The 24,751-nt window shown below is 38.4% G+C and overlaps 1 protein-coding gene and 1 non-coding gene across 5 annotated transcripts in view; one reads left to right on the forward strand and one right to left on the reverse strand.

The window, feature by feature from the left end:
* TMCC1 (transmembrane and coiled-coil domain family 1) overlaps nt 1-24,751 on the reverse strand; it is a 249,393-nt gene that overhangs the window by 157,012 nt on the left and 67,630 nt on the right. For all 4 annotated transcript variants that reach the window (XM_030933092.1, XM_030931823.1, XM_030932224.1 and 1 more), the window contains one exon: nt 22,979-23,684. In XM_030933092.1, coding sequence (XP_030788952.1) covers nt 22,979-23,554 — 576 coding nt within the window. In that variant the 5' untranslated portion in view covers nt 23,555-23,684. The remainder of the gene's footprint in view (nt 1-22,978; nt 23,685-24,751) is intronic.
* On the forward strand, nt 16,323-16,425 carry LOC115892115. The gene has a single exon (XR_004052004.1). It is a non-coding gene; the product is annotated as a U6 spliceosomal RNA (small nuclear RNA).

A 24,751-nucleotide genomic window follows, 5' to 3' on the forward strand; every position in this document is an offset into this window, starting at 1 on the left:
CACAAACACAAAAGGCTTACTGCCAAGAATCCTTTTAAATGAACAAATATCTACTCTTTTGATTTCTTTTTAATACCTTATTACTCATAATCACACAATGTTAAAAAATAATTATTTTGAAACATAATCAATTTCTTAGTCCTCGTCTAAATTCCATCTGTCATACTCAGCATCTTAAAAAGGACAATAATGACATTAAAATAATTAGAACACTAAATGAAATAATTGTCTAAGGTTTTGTTCTCTCAAGTGGTATTCCATGCAATTGTTTGCAATGCCCAGAGTACGTTGAACATGAACATTACCTTAGTCAGAGAAACAAACAACTCTTCTCTTATAGACTACAAAAACATCTGTAGCAGTGAAAAACGAGAACACTGGTCAAAATAAAAGCCCCAAAGACCACATGAATGGTTAGCAAACCAAGCAACAAGAGAAAGTTGTTTAGAATTGTTAAGTCTTCCTATTAAGAGAGCCATTTTAGCCTTATAAAATGTCATTCTTTATCTTTGGTAATACTTCTTGCCTTAAAGTCTAACTCACCTGATGCAAAATATAATACCATGCAAATACTAACCAAAAGAAAGATGACATAACATAGTTACATTTTTTGTGCTATTCTTTGAGTGGTTACCCTGCAAATTACATCATACATTCTTAACTTACAGTCTACCTTAGCCAAATCCAAATAATACAAGGCCTTTAAAACAATTTACCTCCATTAGGCCTCCCCGACCCCTTTTGGCTATTATTGTTGCATATTTTATTTTTACAATGTTTTAAACCCCAGGACAGTTTTATTATCATTTTGAAGTTCAACTACTAACCTAAGGAAACATATATGAAAATTATACACAGAGTAAACAAAATTAAGTAATACTATTTTGACTAAATTGAAATTTGGTAAAACCCTATACAGGTCCATAGTGGTCAGCCAGGTATTTGGAGAGTATGTGGTAGTATTCAAATTTGTGGGCATTGTGTATCTAATTGTCACATCAAGGAATTTATAGCCTTCAGCCTCAGTGGCATAGAGCTTATAGCACACCACAGGAACCCTAACGCAGCTCTAGGACCTACTAGTTGTATTCAATGGGGACCTCAACTCTCCCCCTTAGTTGATATGAAAAATCCCCATTTTACCTCATCCTTTTCTCCTACCGGAATGTTTCCAAGAATGCTACAGAATGAATTCCTATATTGGACAGAAGAATCTTTTAACTAAGCTGTTATGGTACTTCATTATAGTGCATCATATAAAATCACCACTTTCGTGAGCCAAAACTGCTCAAATATTGGCAATTTCACATGGTTCAAAGTAATATTTAAATATAGGACATACTAAAAACCAGGCTGGAGTTATATACCTTAATCCAGGTTTCCTTCACCACATTAAAATTAAGAAGACTAAGCCTTAATATCGAAAGTCACTTTCTTTTTTTTTTTTTTTTGAGACAGGGTGTTGCTCTGTCACCCAGCTTGGAGTACAGTGATACAATCTCAGTTCACTGCAGCCTCAACCTCCTCGGCTCAGGCAATCCTCCCACTTCAGCCTCCCAAGTAGCTGAGATTGTGGGCACAGGCCACCATGCCTGCCTATTTTTTTGTATTTTTGTAGAGATAGGGTTTTGCCATGTTGCCCAGGCTGGTCTCAAACTCCTGGGCTGAAACAATCTGCCCGCCTTGGCCTCCCAAAAGTGCTGGGATTACAGGTGTGAGCCATTGCACCTGGTCACATTTAAAAGATTATTCTGTCTATGACACTATAGGCCAATGAAAAGAAAATTACACGTTTTGTTATTGAGTAAACAGAATTTGAGACAGAAAGTAACTACCAAAGTGATTTTGCTATATAATTGTTTTTTGTTTTGTTTTGTTTTTGTTTTTGTTTTTGTTTTGAAGAAACAGGGTCTTACTCTGTGGCCCAGGCTGGAGTGCAGTGGTAAGATCATAGCTCACTACAGTCTTAAACTCCTGTGCTCAAGCAGTTCTCATCCCAGCCTCCCAAATGACTGGGACTACAGGGTGCCACCACACCCAGCTATTATTTTTATTGTTTTTTTGTAGAGATGGAGCTTCGCTATGTGGCCTAGTCTGGTCTCAAACTCCTAACTTCAAGCAATCCTCCTTTCTCAGTCTCCCAAAGTATTGGGATTACAGGAGTGGGCCACCCAGTCCAGCCAGAAATATGCTTTTCATTGTTATAATTAGAAATGAACGGATTCTAGTCTTTGTCTTCTCTATTTCAAAATAGTAGTTCCCTATATTTCAAAAGGCTGTGTATGTGCTGAAGCAAATGAGCAACCTGGATTAAAATCAGTAGAAGTGAAATTCCTAGTGATTTATTTAGGGACAAAGAAGAGTTTAGTGGGCAAGCCTGTATCAAAGCGCCTTAAAGTTCTATTCTAATACAAGTTTGGGAAGCATGGATTAAACGTGGAGGGTTGAACAGACTTATCTTGGCTCTCTACTAAAATTGAATAATAAAAGGCATAAACCTACACAGGCAAAGAGAATTGGAGAGGAGGCAGCAATAGATAAAAGATCCCAATAAAATTATAACAGGTGAAAAACAGATCATCATTCTGAGGACAGACAGACTAAGCCAACAGACGAGAATTTCAGTCCTCTTCCACCTCATCTTATACAACACAGGCACTCAGACTAATTACCAGCACCATCATGCACCCAGTTCCAAAGGCAAAGGTTTGAACAATTTCTCAGGGAAAACTGAAGAAAAGACCTATAGATACTGATAACTGAAGGGCCCTGCAATAAACTAGTCTCTGTCCTCACAGAGTTTCCCACACCATTTTAATGCCTTTCTCAAATAGGAAAAGGAAGCCATGGTTGACCAGACACTTGAGAAAAGTCTTTACCATAAAAGACAGAAACTAAAACACCTAGTGGGGAAGAAACTCAGAAGAGACAGACACATTACAAGAAGCAAAAGAAAATATCCTCAGAGACAAAAGAAAACAAATATATAAAACGAGAAAAGGATGCTACAAAAAAGAAGCATTCACAGACAAGAAAAAGCAGCACTCAGAAAATTAAAAACATAATACCAGAAATAAAATATTTAGGGAAAGGATTGGAAAATAAACTTTAAGGAAATCTACCAGAAATTAGAACAAAAGACAGAGAGAAAATAAGAAAGAATAAGGGGGGGGAGGGGGGACACTAAAAGTAAGTCAGGAGAGTTAACCGCTAAGAAAAAGATATATGTAGGTGGAGGAGGAAATTAAATAAATAATACGAATACAGCTATATGTGATAACATGGATCCATCTTAGAAATCTATTTTTGCCTAAAAAGCAAACCCTAAAAGACTATATAAGCTATGGTATCATTTTACAAAGCCCCCAAGCAGGCAAAACTAAACAATAGTTGTTTAGTGTCAACAAACATTTGTAGTAATTCTTCTTTTAGAAGTCCAGGTACTGAAATATATAATTTAGGACAGGAGAACTGTAAAGAGTTACAAAAGCATGGCAATGGTAATGTTCCCATTCTTATGTTGTATGGCTGGTTCACAGGTAGTGTACTACTGTGTGTCACAGCTTATATGTTTATTTATATGAATAAAATATTACACAATAAAATTTAAAATACAGAATATAAAAATAATGAAAGACATTTTTAAAAACCAATGTTTCCAGATCCAGTCTTTGAGTTTTCCAGATCGAAAGGACTCATAAACTTTTCAGATTGAAAGACTCCTAAGGCTGGGTACTTCTGAGTCTTCTGAGTACTTCTGAATCCTATGTCTTGGGCTGCCAAGCACACCAAGGCCCATCATTGTACAACTTCAGGACAACAGAGAAAAAGAGAAGAGTTTTTTTGAAATTCTAGAGAGAAAAACAAGTGATACCCCGAGGGTCAAGAATCAGAATGGCATCAGATTTTTTGTCAATACTAGAAGTTAAATGCTAAAAATACAAGAATTACACGGGCAATTTATTTCCAACCTAAAACTCAGTACTCAGTCAAACTATCATTAAAGTATAAAGGTAAAATAAATTTTGGAATGGGCATAATTTCTGAAAAATTATCTTCCATGCACCCTCATTCTATAAGGCTCCTAGAGAGTACGTTTCAAGAAAAGAAAGGAATAAACCAAAAAGAGGATATGAAATCAAGGAACCAAAGAATCTTATTTATTAATAAATTAAGGAGTCCCAGAACAAAAGATGTGCAACACTCTTAGAGAGTATTCAATTCAGAGTAGAGGAAAAGTGAGAGCTTCCAGAAGTGTATCTCCAAGAAAAGTTGAAACTGAGAAGATTAAATGCTGTTTTGAAAATATTGAGAGATTTTGGGAGGATTGCTTGAAACTGGGGTCGGGGGTGAGGGGTCAAGGGTGGGGGGTCAAGGGTAGGGGGTCAAGGCTGTAGTGAGCTGCGATTGGGCTACAGCACTCCAGCCTGAGTGACAGAGCAAGACCCTGTCTAACAATATATATATATAAATAAGGCTGGGCATGGTGGCTCACGCCTGTAATCCCAGCACTTTGGGAGGCCAATGCAGGCAGATCACCTGAGGTCAGGAGTTTGAGACCAGCATGGCCAACATGGTGAAACCTTGTCGGCACTAAAAATGCAAAATTGAATGGGTAAGGTGGTGTGCACCTGTAATCTCAGCTACTCGGGAGGCTGAGGCAGGAGAATAGCTTGAATCCAGGAGGTGGAGGTTGCAACGAGCCATCCAGCCTGTGCAACAGAGCGAGACTCTATCTCAAAAAATAATAATGATAATAATAAAATTTTAAAAAAAGAAAGAAAATGAAAGATTTACAGTTCTTTCAGAATTTGGAGAGAACCCAATGACAGTTATAAACAACAAAAATTAAAGCAATTAACTCCAGAGACAGCAAAAAAGTGTATGAAAAGGGAAGTGTAATCATATTATACTACAAAGCTCAAGTTGTAAATATATTTACATTGGCATAATGTAAACAGCAAATTGAAATATAACTAAAATTTTAGTAAGATATGGATAGGAACAAGATAATAAGAAAGCTAAATGATCATTTTCACTAAAGGAAGTCAAGATATCCAAAACAGAAAAAAAAATGAGCGGCATAAGCATGTTATTTAGAAAATATTTAGATAAATTCCAGAATAAAAAATTAAAAGATCAAAAAGTTAAAAGAAATTTTAAAATGCTGGAAACAAAACAAAACAAAACAACAAAAAAAAACTTGTTCCTGAGAGCTTAAAAAACCTGGAAGATTAGGCCAGGCGCGGTAGCTCACACCTATAATCCCAGCACTTTGGGAGGCCGAGGCGGGGAGATCACGAGGTCAGGAGATCCTGACCTGGCTAACCATCCTGGCTAACACAGTGAAACCCTGTCTCTACTAAAAATACAAAAAATTAGCTGGGCATGGTGGCGGGCGCCTGTAGTCCCAGCTACTCAGGAGTCTGAGGCAGGAGAATGGCGTGAACCCAGGAGGCGGAGTTTGCAGTAAACTGAGATTGCGCCACTGCACTCCAGGCTGGGCGACAGAGCGAGACTCCAGCTCAAAAAAAAAAAAAAAGAAAAGAAAAAAATTGGAAGATTATATTAAATAAATCTACAGAAAGTTGTTCACAAAAAAATAAAATTTAAAATAGTAGATTCACAAGCAAGTAAAATGCTTCATACTCCTAAGTGTTGGAAAGCAGATGTGACTTTTAAATTCCTGGTTTTAATAATTCTCTGTAAGACTAAGGACCTAAACACATATCTGAAATAATATTAACTTCTTAATTTCATTTGTTCCTGTAGCTTACTGTTGGCCTAAAGCCACACAATTCAGCCTTCCTTTGTCAGGATGCATTTCAGAGCTTCCACCTGTAATTTTTAAAATGGTACTGTAACAATACAATATTGTGAAGCCACAGACAGTAAATGATAAGAGATACAAACTGATAGGAAGAAAAAAAAATCTCCAGGGTGCAAAAGAAGAGAGAGAGGTAAAGACAGTATTTATAGAAAAACATTTACTTAAAGTACTGAAATCCTAGAAAAAAGAATGGCTTTTGCTATTTTCCACCTGAACGTTAATGCATTTTGCAAACATTTTTTTCCCAGTTTCAGTGGTAGTCAATTCTTTTTTTACCTCTTTTTAGGTAAATCCCACTGAAACAGTAGATTTAGTCTTGATGTGACAAAGCAAGTTACTCATCTAAACAAGGACTCTTATTTTATTTAGTTTTGCTGACTTTATTTAGAAAAACAGAGCTACAAATCCTCATAATGATGAAAACAACATGTGAAAGTCAAACTTGTCTTGAATTTCTGTACTAATCCACACATCTCCACACCCTAATGGAACAAAAGATACTGATACAGAACTATGAGCAAAAATCAGGCTGGTCGCGGTGGCTTACACTTGTAATTCCAGCACTTTGGGAGGTCAAGGCGGGAAGATGGTTTGAGCTCATAAGTTCAAGACCAGCCTGGGCAACATGGGAAAACCCCATTTCTACAAAAAACATACAAAAATTAGCTGGGCGTGGTAGCAGGCGCATGTAGTCCCAGCTACTGGGGAGGCTGACGTGGGAGAATCACTTAAACCCGGGAGGCAGGGGTTACATGTGAACCAAGATAGAACCACTGGGCAACAGAGTGAGACACTGTCTCCCCCCCCGCCCCCCCCCCCCCCCAAAAAAAAGCAAACATCAAGAGCCACATATCACATACTAGTACGTAGAACCAAAACAGGTAATTTATACTGTGGCCTAAATCCTTCTGAACTATAATTGGATCACAAAACCTTTATACCCATTCTCATAAAGCTAAACTTCTGACAATAGAAAACAGCTTGCATTTTATCTTTATGCACAGAAACTTAAGCAAGTTCACCCTATATCTTAAGGCTCAATGGGCAAACATTCCTAAGAAGAATATGTTTATCTCAAAAGTATTTATCTGCTTAAACTGAGTTTGATTTTATGGTATAACTCATCACAAATTATATAATATAAAAACAATGTATGACAAGCAAGGAATATGGAAGGAAGCTTATCAAAGCAATGTTTCAACTCATAAGCAATCACATTTACAATAACAAAATTAGGTAAATTGTTTCCTTCAGGTTTTTTGCATTTTTATAAAAAAACGATTCTATGGAGCAGAAAACCTGGATACTGTTCTTTCACCTAGAAGAATGCATAGCTGTGTCTTGAACATCTACAATTGTTGAAAACAAGTTTAATGTTATTGGAAAGCCTGTGGTGAGCTTAAGGCAGAAAACAGTGTTTAAAGCATTCTAGTCCTATCCTATGGTAAAATGGTTATTTAAATGTGCATTTGCACAGCTGCTTAACATATGAGTTTTTTAAATTAATAAACCAAGAGTATGCTCCCTAAGACTGTGGATATTCTTCTAATAAGCTTCTATATCACTAAAATTCTAAAACGTATTCCTCAGAGCATCCACATGGGGAAGGTTATACTGATCGGTTACTCTGATGCCCTATTCCACTGTTAAGCTTACAAAGAAATGCTCAGAAACAAATAGATCAGAATTAGGATGCTCACTTTCAAGGCCATTCATTTTATATATTTTTTATTTATTTTTAACTTTTTAGAGATAGGATATCACTCTGTTGCCCAGACTGGACTGTAGTGGCACAGTCAATAGCTCCCTGAAACCTCAACTCTTGGCCTCAAGTGATCCTCCTGCCTCAGTCTCCCAAGTAGCTTGTACTATACGTGTGTGCCACCACACCTGGCTATTTTTTTTTTTTTTTTTTTTCTTGTAGAGACAGGGGTCTCACTATGTTGCCCAGGATGGTCTTGAACTTCTGGCTCAAGTGATCCTCCCACACCAGCCTCCCAAAGTGCTGGGATTAGGGTCCAACCATTTGAGAAAAGTGATCCTGAGATGGGAATTTTCTCAGCAAATCTTCAATAAATGCAAGACTATGCATTTTTTAAAAAAGAAATCAAGCTTTGGGCCAGGTGCAGTGGCTCATGCCTGTAATCCCAGCACTTTGGGAGGCTGAGGTGGGCAGATCACCTGAGGTCAGGGGTTCGAGCCCAGCCTGGTCAACATGGCGAAACCCTGTCTCTACCAAAAATACAAATATTAGCTGGGTGTGGTGGCATGCGCCTGTAATCCCAGCTACTTGGGAGGCTCAGGAAGGAGAATCGCTTGAATCCCGTAGGTGGAGGTTGCAATGAGCCCAGGTTGTGCCACTGCACTCTAGCCTGGGTGACAGAGCAAGACTCTGCCTCAGGAAAAAAAAAAAAAAATAAATCAAGTTTTGAGACTCTTAGATTCATTAGTATAGAAGTGTTTTTACCTTTGTGTTAACAATAAGAAAGCGGCCGGGCGCGGTGGCTCAAGCCTGTAATCCCAGCACTTTGGGAGGCCGAGACGGGCGGATCACTAGGTCAGGAGATCGAGACCATCCTGGCTAACATGGTGAAACCCCGTCTCTACTAAAAAAATACAGAAAACTAGCCAGGCGAGGTGGCGGGCGCCTGTAGTCCCAGCTACCGGGAGGCTGAGGCAGGAGAATGGCGTAAACCCGGGAGGCGGAGCTTGCAGTGAGCTGAGATCCGGCCACTGCACTCCAGCCTGGGCGACAGAGCAAGACTCCGTCTCAAAAAAATAAAAAAATTAAAAAATTAAAAAAAATGAGAAAAGGCCAGGTGCGGTGGCTCACTCCTGTAATCCCAGCACTTTGGGAAGCCAAGGCGGGCAGATCACCTGAGATGAGGAGATCAAGATCAGCCTGGCCAACACAGTGAAACTCCATCTCTACTAAACATACAAAAATTAGCCAGACGTGGTGGCACGCACCTGTAATCCCAGCTTCTCGGGAGGCTGAGGCAGGAGAATCACTTGAACCTGGGAGGTGGAGGTTGCAGTGAGATCGTGCCACTGCACTCCAGCCTAGGCAACAGAGCAAGACTGTCTCAAAAACAAAACAAACAAACAAAAAAGCCAATGAGAAAAAAACAGGGCATTATGTAAAAGAGGAAAGAAAAACACCACGACTATAACAAAGAAACTTAAGCTGGTACTCTGTAGGACTACAATCACATACACAATACACAAATCAAATCTCTGGTACTGAGATTTCACTTTTAATACCCCTGTTCAAGATATTTTATTGAAGAAGCTATAAATTTATTGCTGGTTTATCTTCACCTGCTGGATTTCACAAAACAAAAACCCCACCTCCCCCCAAAAAAGAAAAGGTAGAGACACTAAGGTTATTGTTTTTAAGTTGAGATAATTTTAAGCTTAAAAAGATGACGCATATTTAAGACTTAAATCTAAAATGAAAAACTATAAAAACCTTTGAAGATAACCTAGGAAATACCATCTGGACACAGGACCTGGCAAAGACTTCATAACAAAGATGCCAAAAGTGATTGCAACAAAACCAAAAATTAACAAATGGGATCCAATGAAACTAAAGAGCTTCTGCACAGCACAGGAAACTATCAAAGAGTAAACAGCTCAGGGAAGGGGAGAAAATACTTGTAAATACTTGCAAACTACACATCCGATAAAGGTCTAATATTCAGAATCTATAAGGAACTTAAATCAGACAACCCTCACTAAAAAGTGGGCAAAGGACATGAACAGACACTTTTCAAAAGATAACATTCATGCAGCAAGACTTATGAAAAAATACTCAACATCACTAATCATTAGAGACATGCAGATCTAAACCACAATAAGATACCATCTCACACCAATCAGAATGTCTATTATTAAAAAGTCAAAAAATAACAGATGCTGATGAGGTTGTGGAGGAAAGAGAACACTTACATACTGCTGGTGGGAAAGTAAATTAGTTCAGCCATTGTGGAAAGCAGTCTGACGACTTCTCAAAGAACTTAAAACAGAATTACCATTTAACCCAGCAATCCTATTATGTATATTCCCAAAGGAATATAAATAATTATTCCATAAAGACACATGCACATGTATGTTCACTGCAGCACTATTCACAATAGCAAAGACATGGAATCACCCTAAATGCCCATCAATGGTAGACTGGATAAAGAAAATGTGGTACATGTACACCACAGAATACTATGCAGCAATAAAAAAAAATGAGATCATGTCCTTATGGAGCTGGAGGCCATTATTCCTATGCAAACTAACACAGGAACAGAAAACCACATACCTCATGTTCTCACCTTTAAGAGGGAGTTAAACATTTAGTATGGACATAAAGAAGGGAACAACAGACACCAGGGCCTACTTGAGGGTGGAGAGTGGGAGGAGGGTGAGGATCGAAAAACTACTATTGGGTGCTATGCTTATTACCCAGGTAATGAAATAATTTGTACCACAAACCCCTGCAACATGTAGTTTACCTGTTTAACAAACCTACCCATGTACTCCTGAACCTAAAATAAAAGTTAAAAAAAAAGAAAGATTGAGCTATTCCATTTCTACTGAAGAAGAGATTATTCTTAATGAAATAGTACTTATATGTGTCAGAGGAAATTTAACAATTTGAAAATATATTTACTAAGTTATCTGTGATAATAAACACTTTAATTGTTCATCCATTCTAAACTTGTCCTTAAGTTCTTTTTCCTTATTATTATTATTATTTTTTTGTATAATAAAGCAAGGTAAGTGATAAAAGTCCATTGTTGGAATAACTATTTATATATTTATTCTCCCAAAGAGTTGAGTTATAGGTTTGCATTTCCTATGTGGAAATGGCTTGACAATCAGAAACCATCAAATTTCTAAAGACAGTAGGAGAAGACCTAAGCATAAGGTTTAGATAAGATGCCAAACAATTTCCCAGTGTACTCCTGAACCAGATCTTCACTCACAGGCTAATTTTCCTGCAGTGTTTTAATTTTGAGTATTCATCCTGTGAATTCCTATTTAAAGTGACAGAATCTTTGTTTCTAATCTTTGTGATATAACATAAGTTGTCATCTCTTTAAAATAACTTGTTATGTTTGTTGTAAGCCTCATGGTAACCAAAATGCAAAAATCTGTAACAGATTCACTAAAAATAAAAAGCAATGAATTAAAACATACTACCAGAGAAAATCACTTAACCACAAAGATAACAGTAAATAAGGGATGAAAAGAGGAGTTACAAAACAACCAGAATATGCAATAAAATGGCAGTATTAAGCCCTTACTTATCAAAAGTAACACGGAATGTAAATGGACTCAATTCTCCAATTAAAAGGCATAAAGTGGCTGAATAGACAAAGAAATAAGACCCACCTATATGCTGCCTACAAGAAATCCACTTCTCCTATGAAGATACACAAAGACTGAAAGTGAAGGGGTGGGGAAAATATAGTCTATGCAACTGGATTACAAAAAAGAGCAGGAGTAGCTATACTTATATCAGACAAACTAGATTACGAATCAAAGACTATCGGAAGAGACAAAGTAGGTCACTATATAAAGATAAATTGGTCAATTCATGAAGCCGATGTAACAATTATAAGTATCTATGTACCCAAAATCAGAGCTCCCAAGTACATGAAGTAAACATTAGTAGATCTAAAGGGAAAGACAGACTGATAAGACTGTAATACAATACTAGTAGGGAAAGTCAGCACCTCATTCTCAGTAATGGACAGATCATCCAGACAGAAAATCAATGACGAGAGACCAAAGTTAAAGTAGACACTATACTTAATAGACCTAACTGACATTTATAGAACATTTCACCCAACTGCTGCAGAATACACATTCTTTTCATCACCACAAGGGAACATTCTCCAGAAGAGACCATATCTTAAATCTCAACAATTAAAAAAAAAAAAAAAGAAATCATATTAACTTTTCTGACCACAATGGAATAAAGCTAGAAATAAGTAACATTCACAGCAACAGAAAAAAACTCTTAAATTTATATGGAACCACAGAAGACACTGAATAGCCAAAGCAATCCTGAGCAAAAAGAGCAAAATGGGAGGCATCATACTACCTGACTTCAAAACATACTATAAAGCAATAGTAAGCATACCAGCATGGTACCGGCATAAAAACACACAGACCAATGGAACAGAATGGAAAACCCAGATATAAATCAACACATTATAGCCAACCCAAGAACACACAATGGGGTAAGAATAGTCTCTTTAATAAATGGTGCTGGGGAAAACGGACAACTACCTGCAGAAGAATGGAACTACACCCCTATCTCTGAACATATACAAAAATCAAATCAAAATGGATTAAAGACTTAAATCTAAGACTGGAAACTATGAAACTACTAGAAGAAATCATTGGGGAAATGCTACAGGACATTGGTCTGGACAAGGATTTTCAGTGTAAGACCTCAAAAGCCCAGGTAACCAAAGCAAAAACAGACAAATGGGATTACATCATGCTAAAAAGTTTCTGCATAGCAAAGGAAACAACAAAGTGAAAAGACAACCCACAAAATGGGAGAAAATATTTACAAACTATCCATCTGACAAGGGATTAACAACCAGAATACATAAGGAACTCAAACAACTCAATAGCAAAACAAATCCAATTTTATAATGGGCAAAAGATCTGAATAGTCATTTCTCAAAAGATGGCACACAAATGGCCAACAGGTATATGAAAAAATGCTCAATATCACTAATCATTAGAGAAATGCAATCAAAACCACAATGAGACATCACATCACCCCAGTTAGAATGGCTTTTATCAAAAAGACAGGGAATAACATGCTGGGGAGGATGTGGAGAAAGGGTATGTTTACTGTTGGTAGAAATGTAAATTAGAACAGCCACTATGGAAACCTTCACGGAAGTTCCTTTAAAAATTAAAAATAGAACTACCATATGACCCAGGAATTCTACTACCGGGTATATAGCCGAAAGAAAAGAAATCAAGGTATCAGACAGACATCTGCATTGCCATGTTTATTTGCAAGTGCTATTCACAATAGCCAAAACATGGAATCAATGTAACTGCTCATCAGTGGACAAATGAATAAAGAAAATGTGGCACACAAACACAATGAAATATTATAAAGCCATAAAGAAGAATGAAATCCTTTCATTTGCAGCAACATGGATGGAAATGGAGCTCATTTTGTAAGTGAAATAAGCCAAGCAAGATAAATATCACATGTTGGCATTCATACGTGGGAGCTAAAAAATAGTGGATCTCATGAAAATAAAGAGTAGCCTGGTGGTTACCAGAGGCTGGGAAAGGTAAAGGAGAGGGAGAAGCAGAAAGGTTGATTAATGGGTACAAATAAACGAGGTCTGATAGAAGAAATAAGACCTAATGTTTGATAGATCAGTAGGGTGATTATAGAAGATAACAATCCAAATGTTTCTAGCATAAAGACAAGGCCAGGCATAATGGCTCATGCTTGTAATCCCAACACTTTAGGAGGCTGAGATGGGAGGATTGCTTGAGCCCAGGAGTTTGAGATCAGCCTGGTCAACATACCAAGACCCCATTTCTACAAAAAATAAAAATAAAAATAAGCCAGGTGTGATGGTGCACACCTGTAGTACCAGCTACGAGGGAGGGTGAGGCACGAGGATTGCTTGAGCCAGGAATTTGAGGCGGCAGTGAGCTACGACTGCACCACTGCACTCCAACCTGGGCAACAGAGCATGAGCCTGTCTAAAAGGAAAAAAGAAAAAGACAAGACAAATATTTAAGGTGACAGATATTCCAATTACATTGATTTGATCTCTATAAGTTATATAAATGTATTAAATGATCACATGTACCACCAAAATATGTAAATCATATATCAACTTTAAAAGATAAAATTTAAATTAAAAAAAAGGCAAGCACATTTGAATCACATTTCCGGGGCACAGTGTCAACTGTCATTTAAAACCAAAACAACGTCATTGACCAAAGTAAAAATCTTTGTTTTTCACCCATAAGAGTCGGCTGGGTGTGGTGGCCCATGTCTCTAATTCTAGCATTTTGTGAGGCTGAGGTGGTGAGGATTGCTTTAGCCCAGGAGGTCAAGGCTGCAGTGAGCCGTGATCAGACTACTGCACTCTACCCTGGGCAACAAAGAAATACCCTGTCTCAATCAATTAATAAAATCTGTGAACTTTAAGATCATGAAATTACCAAATCAAAAAATCTGACAGAAAAGAATATTTACTACCTTATTATCCAAAAGGAAATAAACTGCTAACAATACTCCAAGGCCCTTAGTGACTATCCCACATCTTCATATTTTGATTTTCAGAGTGGCTGAAGTTTCTATTAAGCTGTGAATTTTTGCTTTTTTTAGATGGAGTCTCACTCTGTCACCCAGACTGGAGTGCAGTGGTGAGATCTCTGCTCACTGCAACCTCCACCTCCTGGGTTCAAGTGATTCTCGTGCGTCATCCTCCCAAGGAGCTGGAATTACAGGCGTGCACCACCACGCCCAGCTATTTCTTGTTTTTGGAGATGGAGTCTTGCTCTGTCACCCAGGTTGGAGTGCAGTGGCGCAATCTTGGCTCACTGCAACCTCTGCCTCCCAAGTTCAAGCAATTCTCCTGCTTTAGCCTCTGGAGTAGCAGGGACCACAGGCGTGTGCCACGCCCGATTAATTTTTGTATTTTTAGTAGAGATGGGGTTTCGCCATGTTGGCCAGGCTGGTCTCAAACTCCTGACCTCAGGTGATCCACCTACCTCGGCCTCCCAAATTGCTGGGATTACAGGCGTGAGCCACCGTGCCCGGCCTTTTTTACATTGTTAGTGGAGATAGGGTTTCACCATGTTGGCAAGCTGGTCTCGAATTCCCAACATCAAGTGATCCGCCCATCTCAGCATCCCAAAGTGCTGGGATCACAGGTGTGAGCCCCAGCACCTGGCTGGGAATTATTTTTTAAGAAGGAAAAAAAAAAAAAAATACAAAACTTCTTTAAATTTCTGTGATCAGCAGACATCAGTTGTAAAGAAACTTTTAAAGAAAAGGTTTTTTTTTTTGGTTTTTTTTGTTTGTTTGTTTGTTTGTTTTGAGACGGAGTCTGGCTCTGTCGCCCAGGCTGGAGTGCAGTGGCCGGATCTTAGCTCACTGCAAGCTCCGCCTCCCGGGTTTATGCCATTCTCCTGCCTCAGCCTCCCGAGTAGCTGGGGCTACAGGCGCCCGCCACCTCGCCCAGCTAGTTTTTTGCATTTTTTAGTAGAGACGGGGTTTCACCGTGTTAGCCAGGATGGTCTCGATCTCCTGACCTAGTGATCCGCCCGTCTCGGCCTCCCAAAGTGCTGGGATCACAGGCTTGAGCCACCATGCCTGGCCAAGAAAAGTTTTCAAGAAAACTTTTTGCAAAACAAACTGAGCACTGATTAAAAAAACAAAGATATCTGAAGGGCTAATAAATGACTGAATTCTTCAATATGCCACAACTCTTAATTATTCTGAAGAATATGGCTATACATTAAATAAATACTACTACAAATACAAAGTAAGAAAAATTAGGTGCTGAAGCACATGGTATCAGGGTTGGGAAATGATGTAGGTGACATTTGGTTCATCTCTAACACCAATTTAAAAGAAGGCAGAAGTTGAGGCTGGTACAAGTGCAGTAGTGCTTACAACTAATTGATCACAACCAGTGACAGATTTCTTTGTTCCTTCTCCAGGCCAAACAGTTCACTTGACTAGCCTAAGATGAAATGAAATAAAATGTAGAATGTGAAAGGTTCTCATTCTTTTTCTTTCTTTTTTCTTTTGAGATGGAGTCTCACTCTGTCACCCAGGCTAGAGTGCAATGGCCTGATCTCGGCTCACTGCAACCTCCGCCTCCCGGGTTCAAGTGATTCTCCTGCCTCAGCCTCCTGAGTAGCTGGGATTACAGGTGTGCACCACCACGCCAGGCTAATTTTTTAATTTTTAGTAGAGACAGGGTTTCACCATGTTGGCCAGGCTGGTCTCGAACTCCTGACCTCAGGTGATCCGCCTGCCTCGGCCTCCCAAAGTGCTGGGATTACAGGTGTGAAGGGTTCTCCTTCTTATAAGTAAATATATTAGAAATTAGAGGTTAAGTTCTCTAGAAAAAGTCTTTTTTCTAACAGTCTCAAAATGACTAAGCATCTGTATTATTTTACTGCCTGTAAAAATTTCAATTACTCTGAATTAAACTCTACAACTTTCGCCAAATAAAAATTAAAGATGAAAGGTAAGTCAGATAAAAAAAATAAAAAACAATTTCAAACTGGAGTTGTGTTGAACATAAGCATATAATACTTCAGAATTAGGAAAGGTCTATTCACTACTCTAATCAGATCTGGGCATTGTGTTCTGTTCTGGAGACTAGAATTTAAGGGGAATACTGAAGAACGGGAACAGTTAGAGTTGATGGACCAGTATGACTAAGTACTCAAAATTATGATGTGAATGAATAACTTGGGGCTTGTTTCAGCAGCCCATATACTAAAATTGGAATACAAAGAAGATTATAACGGCTTCTGAAGAGGATGACAAAAAAACTTGTGAAGCACTCCATATTTTTTATGGACATTGGGGTCCTTAGTGAATTGTTGAAACCACAAATTTAATGGCGTGTGCCACCAAACCCAGCTAAGAATCTACTTGACGTCAAGTTTCCCAGTGGAACCCAGGGAGGCTACAGATTCATTTAATATCCCAAGGAACCTCAGAATCTCTTACCTAGAAGGTGTTTATGCCATTCCTTAGATGAGCCTTCTCCTTGAACTATCTACTTTAGGCCTTGAAAACGGCTACTAGATTATTCTTGGCAAGACCTACAGTAGCAGAGAGCAGTGGTCAAAAGCATGACCCTAGAGCTAGAAAGACTTGGTTCTGACATCCATTACAAACTTCTTCCCAATTGTGTGAACATGGTAAGTCATTCCAATTTCATCTTGTTTCTTCACTTATAAAAATAGAGATAGTAATACTTCACAGTACAGTTGTTTGTAGTGAGGATTCACTACTGCATCCCAAACACTTAAAATGCCTGGATCAAAAAATGTTAAATTAAAAAAATAAAAAAGAATATCCCAAGGACTAGGGATTATCAGTCTGGAGAAGGGATTATTCAGGAAGAGACACAATGTGAAGGCAATTCGTGCCTGCAGAGACATTACATATTCTGATTGGCCCTAACTGGAGAAATATAGGGTACCAGATTCAGCTTAATACACTAGATTTGTCTAACAGAGGCACAAGTAGAATAGGCTGCTTCGGGAGATTCTGAGAGGTCAGACAACCGTTTAGGGAGAATGTTAGGGAGCTACACATGAAACGACTGTAGAAATCTCTCCCAATCTGAGATTTGCGTTAAAGAAGGCTCAAAAGGAAAAGTGGAACTTTCTTAGGACAATGCTCCAGCACTCTTATCTTACCCTTCCCAGATGGTTATAGCAAGTTGGCAGGAAAAAAACAAACAACAGAATTTAAAACAATCAATGCTATTAACCACCAGATTACAGGCCAGTAAGACCGCATGGAAGCAAAGATAAACCAGCCAATGACCTCTCACTTCCTACTTTGAAGCACTGTTTGGAGCTTAGTAAGACATGGTAACTTCCAGCAATTTCATTGTGGCCTTTTGATAGTACATAAGGAAAGCAGTGGGAAACTTACTTTTTTCTTTCATCTGAATTTCTACTTTAAGAGTTAATTATGAAGCCTCAAATCTTGCTTCAATTTCAACTGAGACCAACTGTTCAAGTTTTTTTCTTATGTGTTTTAGGAAAATTACTTGGCAGATTACCAACTTTTTGACAGTCTGTAGCATTCTAAGATCTATATTCTCTGCCTTTATATTACACTCCCCACACTAAGTACATGATAAAAGCTATCAATATTGAGGCATCTGTGCTGTAGATGTGTAGATGTAGATGTAGATGTGTAGACGTGCAAAGAGCTTAGACTCAGCCATGTACTAGCTCTCTGGTCTTAGGCAGGTTTTAAATTTTTCCCTAAGCACTAATTACTTCATTTTTTTTTTTTTTTTTTTTTTTTTAAGATATCGACCTGCCCCAAAACACTCACATGCAAATTAAACTGCAAAGTATACATGGAAAGAGTCTTACATACTTTAGACACTTAAGTATTTGTTAAGAATGATCTGATATAATGGTATCAAAACAAATTCACTTCAACAAAATTCTTGCAAAGAATACTATCAACTACATGGAAAAGATTTCCAATTAAAGTTCATTTCATGAGTTCATTAAAATTCAGCATTTCCAGGGCAGGTTTCTTGGTGTCTTAAGGCAGTAAGATAACAGATGGCTGGTTCTCATCGTCATCACTCTTTCTTACTATAACTCTGCAATATTTTATGTCGTTAATAAGAAACTTTAATGGGCCCTATTTTCCACCCCACCCTCAACCTCACAATACAGAAATAACTCCATGAAGACTATTTAACCAGCCATCTCACTAAATATGAGTCCTTGGCCAAATGCAGTGGCTCACACCTGTAATCCCAGCACTTTGGGAGGCTGAGGCGAGTGGATGACTTGAGCCCAGGAGTTCAAGATCAGCCTGGGCAACACCGCAAAACTCCTCTACAAAAAAATACAAAAATTAGCTGGGTGCAGTGGCACCCACCTGTGGTCCCAGTTACTTGAAGAGGCTGAGGTGGGTGGTCACTTGAGGCTGCAGTTAGCTGTGATCACACCACTACACTCCAGCCTGGGTGACAGAGTGAGACTCTGTCTCAAATATAAATACATATATTTATATATATTTATGAGGCCTTATTTTTTAGGCATTGTAAATAACTATTTTGTTATTATTTTGTTTAGACATCTGAGAATCCAGGATGTCACTGCTCATATTTTAATGATGAATGGGATTAAAATAACTTCAGGGAATCATTTCAGTACTTGATATCCATTGTTACCCAACTGGAAATGATGGCAAAAGTTGTTTAACATAAGAGGAAGGCATGGTGGCGCATGCCTATAGTCCTAGCTACTCAAGAGACTGAGGTGGGAAAATCCCTTGAGCCCAGAAGTTCGAGATTGCAACAAGCCATGACTGCACCATTGCACTCTAGCCTGGGCATTAGAGCGAGACTCCAACCCCAACTCAAAAAAATACATAATAACATAAGAAAACAAACAGAGGTAGTGATGAAATCAGTCTTTGTCACTGCTCTTAGATTTCTGCCTTCATTCAAACAAGCTGATCTAGCAACCAATCTTTGAAAAAAGGAAAAACTTTCCTTTCCCCTTTTCTTATTTCCTGCTTGAAAGAACTGGTGTTCTTCAACTCTCTGGCATTCTTCAATTCTCTGGCCTGCTCAACCAGGTAAAGAGGCAAGAATGCTGAACACAGAACAAGAGGGAACCCAGGGATCTGGTCCTGGCATCACTCATAATTAACTGTATAACTTCAGGAAGGTTTTTAACATCTCTGGACCTGTAAAATCAGGAGTTTGATTAGAATTAATCAAAGTAGCTTAATAGGCCTAACAGTCTATGAGTCTGGTAGTCACTTGGTAGCAGCCAGTGATCTACTGACTAGAAATCATTTGTGGTGCAAGGGACTCATTTTGCAACTCAAAATTTCTGAATTCTTAGCTTCCTCATTATTACAATTTTGAAATCTGAGTCAGGGTTTCTTATCCCCAATAAGATGTTACTATGACAAAATAAAAAGATTTGTCGTAACTTTTATTTTTAAAATAAAACATTTTAGGCCAGCGCAGTGGCTCATGTCTGTAATCCCAGCACTTTGAGAGGCTGAGGCAGGTGGATCACTTGAGGTCAGGAGTTCAAGACCAGCCTGACAAACATGGTGAAACCCCATCTCTACTAAAAATACAAAAATTAGCCAGGCGTGGTGATGTGTGCCTGTAATCTCAGCTACTCGGGAAGCTGAGGCAGGAGAATAGCTTGAACCCGGGAGGTGGAAGTGGAAGTGAGCAGAGATCATACCACTGCACTCCAGCCTGGGCAACAAGAGTGAAACTCTGCCTCAAACAAAACAAAAATAACATTTTATATATTTAAAATTTGGTTTAGAAACATATTCTCAAAGTCGATGTATATATGAAGTGAGAGACACATATTAACGCATAACGTATATTAATTGTGACCCTGAAGTACAAAAGTTCAAAAATAAAATCTAGCCTGCTCACACTGACCAACAGGATCATAGGCTATGATAATGTAACATTAAAATAGGTCGATTTTTTAACAAACACCTACTTAGCTCAACATTGTGCTAACTTGCCAAAGTTGCCTTTCTTGAGAAAAAATGCTGTACAGAGATCCCTGGAAAAAAAAACAAAAACAAAAACAGTCTGCTCTAGTAATTACCTTACAAAAACACAATCTTGGCCTATCCCTCTGTCTGTCAATCTATCTATGACTCTTTGGAAGCAAGACTTTATATCAGTGTTCTGGATAAACCAAAGAGTAGTAGACTTTGGATACTAAAAATCTCCTCCTCTACTCCTAAGATTCAAAGCTATTGATAAAGTACTCAAATCTCTGATGAATATAAGGGGAAAGCAGAAATTAGGTCACACGCTATATGCCTTTAGGAGTCTGATTACCCTAAAGCTTGTGACCATTTTGTTGTATAAAGGAAAAAGAGGTTAAAGAGCTAACTCTGCTCTCCATTATGTGGAGCCTTCATCATAAAGGGCTCTGAACAGAAAGAAAGAAACTCAGACTTAAAAAAACAAACTCTTTGGCTGGGCGCGGTGGCTCATGCCTGTAATCCCAGCACTTTGGGAGGCTGAGGCAGGTGGATCACTTGAACCTGGGAGGTGGAGGTTGCAGTGTGCAGAGATCATGCCGCTGCACTCCAGCCTGGGTGACAGAGCACGACTCTGTCAAAAAAAAAAAAAAAAACCCAACCAACCAACCAAACAAAAACAAACTTTAAGAAGCATCCCTATGATATTACACTTTGCATAAAAAATTTACCAAGGTTAGGAACACTTAGCTTATCCGTACCTTCACTTTTACTCTTACAAGAACTGTATTTGGGCCGGGCGCGGTGGCTCAAGCCTGTAATCCCAGCACTTTGGGAGGCCGAGACGGGCGGATCACGAAGTCAGGAGATCGAGACCATCCTGGCTAACACGGTGAAACCCCGACTCTACTAAAAAATACAAAATAATTAGCCGGGCGAGGTGGTGGGCGCCTGTAGTCCCAGCTACTCGGGAGGCTGAGGCAGGAGAATGGCGTGAACCCGGGAGGCGGAGCTTGCAGTGAGCTGAGATCCGGCCACAGCACTCCAGCCTGGGCGGCAGAGCGAGACTCTGTCTCAAAAAAAAAAAAAAAAAAAAAAAAAAAAGAACTGTATTTGATGCCCACATGAGATCATTAAGGATAATAAAAATATCTTTGAGGCCAATGAATACATATTTATATTAAAGGAAACTCAGTATTGGGGGAAAGGACGTAGCCATAAACATTCTGGCCTTCAGAAGTAGGGTCAATAAACCTATAAGTTACTTGCTTTGGCAATCAAATTTTGCTATGTAAAGCATCTTTAAGGGAGAACAATTAGAAAGCCAAAATACATCTTCATCTCTAACTTATGCCCACTTTTCCAGTTCTATATTATTAAAGGAACTGGAAATACATTAATGTCTTATATAATTATTATAATTTTATTATAATGTTATAATAATATATAATAATTATTATAATTTTATAAGACATTCTCTTGATAGTAGGTGTCAGCCACCCAACTGAAACTAAATGGTTTTCTTTAAAAAATACAATTTTTCAACTGTTTAGTGGAAATGGACAGTATTTTCTGATTCTCCCAAGCAAACTTCAGATTTTAAAATTTTTTATTCTAACATTGTTATCAAATCCTACCTGTTCTTCTATTGTCCATTCCACTTCCACAATTATCAATTCAGCTCAATATTTATAAGAGCACTATCACTATTTAATAGTCACTGTGCTCAAGTTAGCCCATAACCTAATGACTTCCTGTACTAATTAAATTTTCACCCTGGGTTAATCAATGTCCTGTCAGGCATCCATCCCCTCACTTCCACCTACCAATCCTCGCCTAGGGCACCACCTGGTGGTCAACAACAGGAATTATCCTTTTCCCCGCTTCATTTCTTCCCCACTGGGAGAAGAGTACACCTGCCTTACTAGTTTTGCTTATAGTAAGTTCAACTAATTCAAACTTAAAAATCTTTTTATTTGAACACATACATCTCCCTCAAACTTCTTCCACTTTTCTCTATCTTCCAGGTACAGCCAGGCATTACAAAAATTTCCCTTTCCTGCTGCCCTTACTATAAGTGATCCAAAAAGCTCCCCTCATTGCAGCCTAATATATACTGCTTTTCCTAAATCTGGCTACTCCAGATTTCCTAAATCAGGAACTCCTCAGTTTGTCCAGGCTCCATAACACTGAAGTTCACTTGTTGTCACTATCTGCATGGCTACGTGTATCTGAGTTTTTAAACCCTAGCAGGACTATTTATTCTATGTGCCTCAACTAACCATAACTGAGTTATATGGAAAAAGTTTCTCCTAGATTTAATACGCCTGGTTTTGGGTAAACCCAAAACAATCTCTTTATTAATAGTACACTATAATAATGTATTTGCTCTACTGTGGCATATAAAATGTATAATGAATGCTGTTGATGTACTACAAAGTATATGAAAATTATAACCAACTTAGTGTACTTCCATGGTAAGCACAAACTCAGATTCTAGAACTTTATTCACTACATTCATTAATGTAAGAAAGCCATTTCCATGTGCAAAATCAAAACAATAACAAAGCATCTTTATTCCTCCACCATAAAACTGACCCTCTTAAATAAATATACAGCAAGAATACATGAAATATACTGAAGGTTTTAACGAAAGGATAAAATACAGCAATATGTTAGGAAGGAAATAGGAATATAATTCTAAGCATTCATTCATTAGCTATAATTATTATTTACCCATTTGAAATGGGAAAAAAATGCTTTTACCACAACTTTAAGGTATTTGCTGAGATAACTTTTTAGTTACCAAAGGAAAGTCTGGAGAGTCCTAGGTATGAAAAACAATAAGTTAACAGAAAAACAAAATCTAACAAACTTACCCGCTCCGCAGTTCCCTCCTCTCCCGGTAGACATGCAGCAGCAGCAGCAGCAGCAGCACAAGCTATTTCCATCATAGCAGAGCTGGTAGGGGCATCAGTTGTGGATGAAGACCTGGGTCGGCCTGACTGCATAACAGCTGTCATCTCCTGACCAGACTTCCTGTTGATTTGGGGACTTCCCTTTGGGGCCTCTGGCTTGCCCCGCCTACTATGCAAGCTTGTCCCTCTCTTCATCTTGGGTGGCACTCGAATCTGCTGCAGGACACGATTCAGAGCTGTGGGGTGGGTGGGGACACCATCAATCTCAGCACATGCGTTCTGGTTTTCCAGATCCATTTCAGGTTCTGGATCTGCCTGAATTTGCTGCACATCATGTGGAGACACTGATGACCTCCTGCGCTGGTGCTGGAAGAGATGCTTCAAGCCTTGGCCAATCACGTTAATGTTCTCCAAAGCATTGTGGGTCATTTTAGACAATTTCTGTTCTGATTCTGTCTGCTTTCTGGCCTCTGCATCTTGGGATTTGCCTCCAGGATCAGGGTCCTCAAATAACTGTTCACTGCCCGAAGGCTCCATCAGTAGACTTAATATGCTTATTTGCAAACTCAAAAAAATTTTTTAAACACACCAAGAGTGTCAAATTAGGTAGGCATTTGCTTCAACAGTGACTATGCATGCAGCTGTGAGACGAAGGCTTCATGCCTATCTAATATTAAAAAAAAAAAAAAAAAAAAAAAAACAAACTTATATTATAAATCCATGCAGAAACTCCAGTGTTAAACAAAGAAAAGCATGCTACTGGCCAAACAAATAGGCACTATCATTAAGCAATCTTTAATCAGAAGATTAAAAGACAGTTTTCTAGATAGTGGGTAATGATTATTTTTCAGAATGAGAGAAAAAGTCCAGAACAAGTACATAGGAAATTAAAACAGCAATGTTCAAAAACAAAAATCCCTACAAGATTCAATATATACAGAATTAGATATTAGAGGAGCCATCTTGGAATGGACACTATAATGGTAGTTGACATAACAGCCATTGCTTGGGAAATCAAGAGAACAGACCATCAAACAGGTTTACTCTAGGTGAGGCAATTTAATCCCTCTCATTCATAACCAGTTAATTATTCATAGGCTGAAACTCAGTATAGTCAAAGAAAAACAGTGAGAAGTGGATATCCCAACCTAACTATATGTGGATTTTAATGGAAAACAGAGTCTGTGTTACCATTCATATTCATCAAGTTCACTGGTAACTAGAGATGACAGGTTTGCTCTTTTGAGAAGAGAATGGAAATAAAAATCCTGTAAGTTGAATTCTCTGCTAAAGCACAAATGACCTTTCTGGCACCATATGAGTGAATGGTTCAGACAGAATCAGAATCAGAGACTAGAGCTTTGCTCAGTACCAGCTATCAAGAAAGGAGATTCAAAGAAATCCCTTTCTCTATAGTGTCATCCCTGACAGAAGCTTCCCATATATCCATACAAACTCAAAAGCAAAGTAACTGGGTATGAGAGAAAAGTAGAGAAAAAGAAAGGTCAAACAGCAACCATATACCAGTATTAAATGCAAGAAATTAAAAGGAAGCTGAAACTAAGAGATGTAAAATCAACGCAACTGCCATGGTTACTAAAATCACATGCAAAATAAAAAAGGAGGGGGGGATGGGAGATGATGAGATTTTTCCTAATAGAGTTTATTTTTGTACTGCATTTGTGCAAATATATAAAACAAAATTATATACATGCACACAAGCTGCTAGAGAAT

This window comes from Rhinopithecus roxellana, chromosome 1 (assembly GCF_007565055.1).
Source record: "Rhinopithecus roxellana isolate Shanxi Qingling chromosome 1, ASM756505v1, whole genome shotgun sequence".
Classification (NCBI taxonomy): domain Eukaryota; kingdom Metazoa; phylum Chordata; class Mammalia; order Primates; family Cercopithecidae; genus Rhinopithecus; species Rhinopithecus roxellana.